The sequence below is a fragment of the Oryzias melastigma genome, linkage group LG13 (genome assembly GCF_002922805.2).
Source record: "Oryzias melastigma strain HK-1 linkage group LG13, ASM292280v2, whole genome shotgun sequence".
In the NCBI taxonomy this organism is placed as follows: domain Eukaryota; kingdom Metazoa; phylum Chordata; class Actinopteri; order Beloniformes; family Adrianichthyidae; genus Oryzias; species Oryzias melastigma.
This window is the reverse complement of record NC_050524.1, coordinates 746,452-754,745: the sequence shown is the minus strand read 5'-3', so window position 1 is coordinate 754,745 and position 8,294 is coordinate 746,452. Positions and strand designations below refer to the sequence as shown.

Here is an 8,294-nt window from a genome sequence, read left to right as displayed (position 1 = left end):
CACACACAAAATCGCTTGACTGTGAAACACTATCGAGATATAAACAAAATTCCACATATCGTCCAGCCCAACTTCCAATGAAACGTCTGTTTCTGATTCCATGTACAAAACTCACTTTCACAACATTTTTTACGCCGGTTTTCAGGCTCTTCCTACAAAATGCGAGTTGAAAACTGAATCCGGTCAGACTTTGACCAATCAGAGCCTCCGGTTTGATCCAAACAGATGGAAGCCGTCTTGATCATAAAGGAGAAATGTATAATCACGGTTCGTGTCCGGCTGGACAATAACGGTGCATTCACATCCAACGTGGTCGGCGTGGCGGAGGCTTCAAGTTCCAATGTTAAGTCAAAGTAAAGACGCGATCTGCCGCGGTGCGATTTCAGCGGAGGGCGCTGCGTGATTTTGGCGAGCTTGACGAGCGTGCATAACGATCAGGGACGAGCTTTGGGTATGTGACGTTTTCAGTGACTAGATCAAAAAGAAAAGTAGAAATAAACATTCAAGATGGCGGCTCGATGCGAGGATTTTCATCACGAACTTCCATCCAACTAGGATCCCGGAAACTGTCCCAGTTACTGTCGGGCGAAGGCGGGATACATCCTGGATAGATCATCAGTCAAAGGGCTCACGACACTAGCTACACTAGCCAGCTGCCCGGGGGATAGCTTAGCGAGCGCTGCTAACCGGGCTGCAGCAGATCTGATGTCTACTGTCCGCCGCCAGAGCCATTGAGGCGCGGGACCGCTCTAGGTCCTTGAGCTCATGATGATCTCTGGCTTTCATCAAGACAACAATAAAAAGATCGCCCAGCATTATTTTTATTTCCCCCTCTTTGGTTAAAGCTCAAACTGGACCACAGACAGGTGGAAGTTACGTTTGAAGTAGGGCTGGGCGATATCGCAAAAAAGAAAATCCAGATTTTTTTTTTTACATTTTATTCCATGATTTCGATTTTTTCTTTAAAATAAATACAAATTGACAAAAAAGGAATTATAATGATTTTAGTTAAAAGAAGTAAACAGCTGCAGGAAAGTTGTGGTGAAAATGAAAAGTTCCAAGGTGCACATCAAGTCGCAGGGTTTCCTTGATTTTACGTTAATAGTTGCGATCGCAACATCGCGAAATCCTGGAGGGTCTCCTTCGACAAGACTCTTCATGCTGCTGCATAAGTTGGTCTTTCTGTACCTTAAAATACAGGATTGTGTCAGGAAGAACATCCAGCATGAAACTCTCTGTGTTTGAATTGGCATGTCATAAACGTAGCTGACCCCTGGTAATAACCATAAATCAGCTGATAGCATAGCACTGGTTGTGAAGCTGCGTCTCCGCTTCCTACAAATTCTACAGAGGAACCATCCAGAGGAGCTGCTGGAGTCCTCTCCAGTCACCATGTCTGACTCGCTGCTCGCTCTGCAGCAGAAATGGAAGAGGGTGTCCAGGTCTGATGAAAATAAAAAAGAACACTCTTGGAACTACTGTAACTCATTAACGGATTCTGACACCCACTTTACCCGCGTCAAGCCAAGAGGACCTGGTGGCAGACAAGATGGCGGCTGAAAGTACCTGATCAACGTGAATCAGTGGATTCCTTCTCGGAGAAAGCAGTTTTGGACCGATATAAAACTACTCTAAATCATTTATGTGTTGCATATTGGTGAAAAGACACTTTAAGCTTAAGCTAAACGTCTTTTCTCTACCAATCAGCTGATTCCCTGATCATGTAAGGAGCTGCGTATGTCAAAGAGCTCTGTAGGTTATGACGCCTCAGGTGTTAAAGGTTCAAAGCTTGAAATGCAAAAAAACGGCATCTGTTGGGGTCGTCAGTTATGTTGGTCTTTTTTGACCAAAAGAGAGAATTTTCAACCTAAATGTGCAGTGTGGACCGAGTGTGTGTTCCGGTTCTGGACTTTCTCCCTGCTAATGATTTTCAGCCGCCATCTTGTCTGCCGCCAGGTCGTCCTCTGTCAAGCTGCGTCCTCCCCTGTCGGAGTTAATTCTTTAAACTAAAAGTTGACAGAGTTACGGTAATTTAAAGAGTCCAGTGTTGAAGAAGATCAAAAGCGTCAGTGTTGACATTCTTTGTAGCTCCTCCTCCTCCTCTTTAAAGCTCCTCCCACAGGGTAAACTGAGAAGGTTTTCATAGATCTTTTCGTCGGAGCGATGACTTTGAGTGACCCGACAGATGCTTCATATTAAATTTATTCTTATTAATAAACTTGGGATTTGAACCCCTGACCCACTGATCAGCCGCTCCACGCTGCAGGAGGATGGAGCTGCCGGGTTATTGATCTGTTCAAATCTCATCGATCAAGAACATTTTAGTAAAGATTTTATATCGAACGTTCTTCTGTTCTGGTATCAGTCAATCACATGTTCCTCAGGAGGAGCATGGGTGGTCTCTGCCTTTACGGTGGGCGTGGTCTCTGCTTTTATGGTGGGCGTGGTCTCTGCATCTATGATGGACGTGGTCTCTGCATCTATGATGGACGTGGTCTCTGCATCTATAGTGGGCGTGGTCTCTGCATCTATAGTGGGCGTGGTCTCTGTCTTTATGGGCGTGGTCTTCATACCTTATCTGAGGTGTCTTCCATTCTGGATCCACCTGTAGCGTCCTGACTGCACTGACCTGAGGGGTCAAAGGTCACTTCTAGCAGCACCGGTCACTGATGTAGACGTCCAGAACATCCAGCATCTGAAGACCGTCCCGGACCGGTTCTGCAGGACCAGAACTAACCGCTCCATCACGTCTGAGTTGCTTCATGCCTCCTGCAGGACGCCCAGCAGCATCACTGCTTCCTGGTTCTGACTTGGTTCTGATAGAACCGTCACATGTCACTTTCTGCAGAAGAACCTCGCAGCTCCACAACTGACCTTCTGCAAAAACGGTACCGCATTTTCATGGTCATCACTTTGATCTAAAGGAGAGAAACTGTGAAAACTTGAACTCTTGTCCCAGAACTGTTTTTGTGGTGGAACCACAACAGTTTCTGGGAGGTTCCTGAAGGAGGAGCTTCAGAGGAGGAGGAGCAGACTCCTCTACCTCCTGCATCACCTGAGATATTCCTGAGGAGCGGGTCGACCGGTACCGGACTCGTAATCAGTACTATCTGCGCTTCATCATTTGATGCAACATTTCTGCTTCGCTCATAAAACAAAGATGTTCTGATGTTTCTTCAGACCCGAAACCGGCCCAGGAACACCTGCATGTTCTCCAGAACCAGCTCAGAGCATCAGAACCCGACCAGCCTGCAGGACCCGCAGCAGTGTTTCGCGGCCTCGTGCACTCTGTTTCCCGCCCCTCCCGCGCGGACCCCCGCCCGCCTCACCGAGCATGGAGAAGATGAAGTCCTTGGCCGTGTGGATCTCCAGCGCCCGCTGGTCGTCGTACTCCCGCTGGTCGTGCTTGCTGAACTCCTGGATCAGCCGGTTCAGGTCCTCCATCCGGGCCCCCGACCTGAAGTCCAGGTCGGGCCCGCCGCCGTGCGGGAGCCTCCCGCCCGCCGCGGTGGGGCTGTTCCCGAGGCTGCCCGCCGACACAACCGGCGCCGCCATGCTGCAGTCACCGTCTCTCACGAACGTCCGGCTCCGGTACCACGACAGCTGCCGCTCTGGACCGAGCCGAGCTGCGCAGAACCACCCCAACACAAGCGGCGGAAGCTGCTGCGCCACTTCCGCTGCCTGGCGCCTTCAAAACAAAAGTCTTCTTTAAAGAAAAAAAAGACAACATCGACATTTTTTGTATTATTATTGCTCTTTGTTTCACACACAAAATTAAAATAAAATAAGAATTAAAAAATACAAATATAAGAATTTAAAATTACAAAAATACAAAATAAGCATAAGAATCTAAAAATACAAATAAAAGATTTGAAAAATACAAATATACAAGTAAAGCAAACAATGTGCTTGAAAAGGAATGGGTAGAAGTAAATTCTTTTGTGGTCTCACCCCTTTCTACAACATTTTTTGTTACCTTGTCTATTTACAGTTTTTTTTCTCAAAACACTTAAATTTCTTTTGATTAAAACGTATGTACAATTTTATTTTATTAATATTTTTAGGGATTTACTGTTTATCATATTTTACATCTATAGTAAATTATTGATTTTTACTTGATTCAGGGCTCCAATAATGGACCGGAAATTGAGGCTGGACATCATTCACATTATGATCTAAAAACCCGAGCCGAACCAGGAGCGGACTATTTAACCCATCAGAACCGTTTCAATAATCCCAGTTTACACAGTAAATGTACTCATTCTAACCAAACAACCGCATTAAAAACAAAATTTCGAAGTTTATAACAGCCTTAAACGTTTCTTTTGTTGAGAAACTTGTTTTATTTCACATTTATCGAGAAGGGATATGTTTTATTCCTACTGATAGATAATTTCTTTCTTAGAATTCAAACTGTATTTTCAGAATCACGTTCTTTTGAGACCTTAAACCCTTATGAGAAACTTTATTTCATAAACTGACTGTTACACCCAGGCTCCAGGTTTTTACATGACTCTCTTTTATGGCTTTATTTTTAAAAGAACACTGTTTTTTTCTCTCATTTTTTTCTGAATCAAGATTCTCAGTTTCTGGTTAAAATAATTTAAACTTTTTCTGAAGCGACGTTGTATGAAAAGAAAAAAAGAATATTTTTCCTCTTTATGATTCCTGAGTTTAACATCTCAACCGTGACTTTAAAAATAACCTTTATATTTCTTTTTTGTTTCCAGATTTTTTTCTCTTGTAATTTTTGCTTTTTAAAGAAATGTTTTTACGGTAGGCCTATTACCAAGTTTGTGACCAATAAACATAAAAAACTGTAAATGAATAATAATAATAATAATAATAATAATAATAATAATAATAATAATAATAATAATAATAATAATAATAATAATAATAATAATAATAAAAATATTGGTAAAGCCGTTGTTATACCTCCCATCCTGCAGGTGGCGCTGTGGCGCTGTCGTCCACATCGCACTGACCCGGTACGAGTTTCCGGTCTCACACCGTGAACGGACCGGGGTCGTGCAGGATGGCGTGGAGGAGCTGCTCCGCTCTCTGGAGGCTGACCGGGAGAGGAGGCAGGTGAGTCCCGCAGCGGCAGAGGAGCCGCGGGTCCCGGTCGAGACGGAGGCTCGGTTCCGCTGAGCTCGGGTCCACTTTGGCCTTTATGTTTGTATATGTTTTTATGCTCGCTGCCGGCGGAGGGATCAGAAACGACAGAAAGATCCTTTAAAGTTTTAGATCCAAGGTGAGGTTTTCCGCTCAAACGGATCCGGAACCGGTGGAATTGGATTTCCGAACCGGTTGAAAATAAAATGAAAAGTTATGGAGTTTATTTTACCCTAAAAACCATTATTTTTGCTCTAAGTTCACATAGAAAAAAACGGAATTAAACATTTGGGATCCTGGAAAGTAAACGTATTAAATCCCCCATAAACATTTAAAATGTTTCTGCTTTTAATCTTTGAATAGACCCGTCAAATCCAGACACACAGAAGCGGCCATGTTTGTAGTTTATATTAGAAGTTGTCATTACTTAACAGAACTTAAAGTTTTGATGTTAAAAACTTTCTGATCAATTTTGGCCTAAAATCTTTATGTTCAAAAACATTTTTTTCTGGACTTCTTTTCAATAATTTCTTGTTTTTGACGCCAAGTCGTCAATTTCTTTACGAAAGCAGGAGAGAAGGAAAAGAGCAGAAACATTAACGTTAAAGCTTTGGTTTTGTCAGCTGAGCTTCTGCTGACACCAGAACTCTGACTGGTTTCGTCTGTCTGCTGTGGATCAGAATCTGGTTCTGTTGGCGGTCCGGCGCTGTGGCGTCCTCACTCTGACGGCGCCGTTCTCTGTCTGTCCTGCAGGTGGCCTCACAGCCTCCAGCAGAGGTGTGGCTTCAAAAAAGCCTCCAGGAAACCGGAAGGCAAAAAGGTGGAGGAGGAGCTCGGCCCCGCCCACACAGAGTCCCCTGAGGGGGCGGTCCAGCGCCGGGCGCCGCCCCCTCACTGGGAGCAGCAGGCTTCGCCCAGCCCCCCGCGGGCCTTCGGCCGGCTGGTTCGGCCGTTCCTCTTCACGGTGGGGGTAGGTGGCGCTCTGTGGCGCGGTGACCTGGCCGATGATGTCACGAGCTAACTCCAGGTCAGTTTACAGGCTGCTCCTTCGGCGCGGCGGCCGTCTGGCAGTACGAGTCTCTGAAGTCCCGAGTCCAGAGCTACTTCGACGAGGTCCGAGCCGACTGGCTGGAGAAGGTCCGGCCGCAGAAGCGGGGAGACCTCCGCAAAGAGGCGAGAACCAATCCAGATGAGCTTCTCATGAGCTCCTCAAGAGGAGGCGTCTGATTGGCTGCTTGAATTTCAGGTGAACCACTGGTGGAACAGCCTGAGTGAAGGCCAGAGGACCGTCACAGGTGAGTCCACCTGACTGCAGCGCCTCGCGTCAGCAGCTGGTGGAACTGCGAAGCTTCTCACTGCTGCCGGTGAGGTCATGTGACCCTCATGAGGTCATGTGACCCTCATGACTCCTCCCACTGAGCAGACTCTTTCTGGAGGTTCTCCCAGATTTCCTCCTCAGATAAATCTCCTTTTCTCCAGGAATCATCGCCGTGAACGCCGTCGTCTTCCTCTGCTGGAGAGTCCCATCCCTGCAGCGGTCCATGGTCAAGTACTTCACCTCTAACCCCGCCTCCAGTGAGTGTGCCCCTCCCTCCCGCGGTGCGTTCAGGTGCTGCTCTGGGTTTAACCTCGGTCTGTCGCCCGCAGAGACTCTCTGCTCCCCGATGCTCCTCTCCACCTTCAGCCACTTCTCCTTCTTCCACATGGCCGCCAACATGTACGTCCTCTGGAGCTTCTCCACCAGCGCCGTGTCCATGCTGGGGCGCGAGCAGTTCATGGCCGTCTACCTATCCGCAGGTGAGACTGGTGTTACCGTGGCTACAAGGCGTCCTGTCATGATGCACAAAGATCAGACCTGAGTGTTGCCATGGAAACCGTGTGCTCCTGTGTCCAGGTGTCGTCTCCTCCTTCGTCAGCTACCTGAGTAAGATGGCCACCGGGAGGTTCGGCCCGTCTCTGGGAGCGGTGAGCAGAACTTCAGCTCTTCCTCAGGTTGAAGCAGGAGAATCTGAGGATCTGGAACGAGGAGTGGAGAGTTTGTTCTCCTGTCTGAGTGAAGCTCAGATCTAGTCCTGCTGGGAGGAGAGGCGGTCCAGAACCTTGAGCAACACCATGGCTGGTTCTGCCGGGTTGGCTGGACCCACCCCGTCCCTCCAGGACCCCTTTCTCTGCTTCTGGGAAGCCTCTGAGTTCTGTGGTCGATACAGGACCATCGTCCTGTACCAAAGTGGGCGGGGCATGTCAAACCAGTGTTCTGATTTGCCCTGGAGATGAGTCAGTCAAAAGGCCACTGGAGGTCACCTGGTGAACTCACCTGGTGATTTCACCTGTGATCACCTGGAGGTCACCTCGTGAACTCACCTCCTGATCTCACCTGTGATCACCTGTTGAACTCACCTGGTGATCTCACCTGGTGAACTCACCTGGTGATCTCACCTGGTGATCTCACCTGGTGAACTCACCTGTTGAACTCACCTGGTGAACTCACCTGTTGAACTCACCTGGTGATTTCACCTGTGATCACCTGGAGGTCACCTCGTGAACTCACCTGGTGAACTCACCTGTGATCACCTGGTGAACTCACCTGGTGAACTCACCTGGTGATCTCACCTGGTGAACTCACCCGGTGAACTCACCTGGCTCCAGCCTCATTCAGGTGTTTGAAGGGCCTGCTTCTTGGTGTTACCATGGTAACTGATGCTGGACCACCCTCAGGTTTTGAGCATCGCTTAGAGACAAGCCCCGCCCCCAACCCAAAGCCTGACTGCTGTTGTTGCTCTGCTCTGCGTTTCAGTCTGGAGCCATCATGACCGTCCTGGCCGCCGTCTGCACCAAAATGCCGGAGGCGAAGCTGGCCATCATCTTCCTCCCCATGTTCACCTTCACTGCCGCCAACGTGAGAACCCCCCACCCCCCGCCCCCAAAAGCCCCACCTCCTCTCATGTCCATCACCTTCATCTGCTCCTCAGGCTCTGAAGGCCATTGTCGCCATGGATACGGCCGGGATGGTGCTGGGATGGAAGTTCTTCGACCACGCCGCTCATTTAGGAGGAGCCCTGTTTGGAATGTGAGTCTGAGGAGCAGATCTTCTCCTCCTCGTTCTCCTCGTCCTCCTCCTCGTCCTCCTCCTCCTCCTCGTCCTCCTCCTCCTCCTCCTCGTCCTCCTCCTCCTCCTC

At 48.2% G+C, this 8,294-nt stretch overlaps 2 protein-coding genes across 3 annotated transcripts in view; one reads left to right on the top strand and one right to left on the bottom strand.

Annotated features, from left to right (window-relative positions):
- LOC112149689 (protein MB21D2) overlaps positions 1 to 5,061 on the bottom strand; it is an 8,411-nt gene extending 3,350 nt beyond the window's left edge. Inside the window, exons 1-2 of the mRNA XM_024277550.2 lie at positions 4,939 to 5,061; positions 3,330 to 3,688 (exon numbers count right to left, since the gene is read on the bottom strand). Coding sequence (XP_024133318.1) covers positions 3,330 to 3,688; positions 4,939 to 4,979 — 400 coding nt within the window. The 5' untranslated portion in view covers positions 4,980 to 5,061. The remainder of the gene's footprint in view (positions 1 to 3,329; positions 3,689 to 4,938) is intronic.
- LOC112149691 (presenilins-associated rhomboid-like protein, mitochondrial) overlaps positions 4,959 to 8,294 on the top strand; it is a 4,808-nt gene continuing 1,472 nt past the window's right edge. The window contains exons 1-9 of one of the 2 annotated variants that reach the window (XM_024277552.1): positions 4,959 to 5,091; positions 5,872 to 6,088; positions 6,151 to 6,291; positions 6,365 to 6,413; positions 6,598 to 6,693; positions 6,766 to 6,915; positions 7,013 to 7,083; positions 7,913 to 8,014; positions 8,088 to 8,185. In XM_024277552.1, coding sequence (XP_024133320.1) covers positions 5,039 to 5,091; positions 5,872 to 6,088; positions 6,151 to 6,291; positions 6,365 to 6,413; positions 6,598 to 6,693; positions 6,766 to 6,915; positions 7,013 to 7,083; positions 7,913 to 8,014; positions 8,088 to 8,185 — 977 coding nt within the window. In that variant the 5' untranslated portion in view covers positions 4,959 to 5,038. Of the gene's footprint in view, positions 5,092 to 5,127; positions 5,258 to 5,871; positions 6,089 to 6,150; positions 6,292 to 6,364; positions 6,414 to 6,597; positions 6,694 to 6,765; positions 6,916 to 7,012; positions 7,084 to 7,912; positions 8,015 to 8,087; positions 8,186 to 8,294 lie in introns of those variants that run through there. The other variant, XM_036214926.1, reaches the window with a different exon arrangement.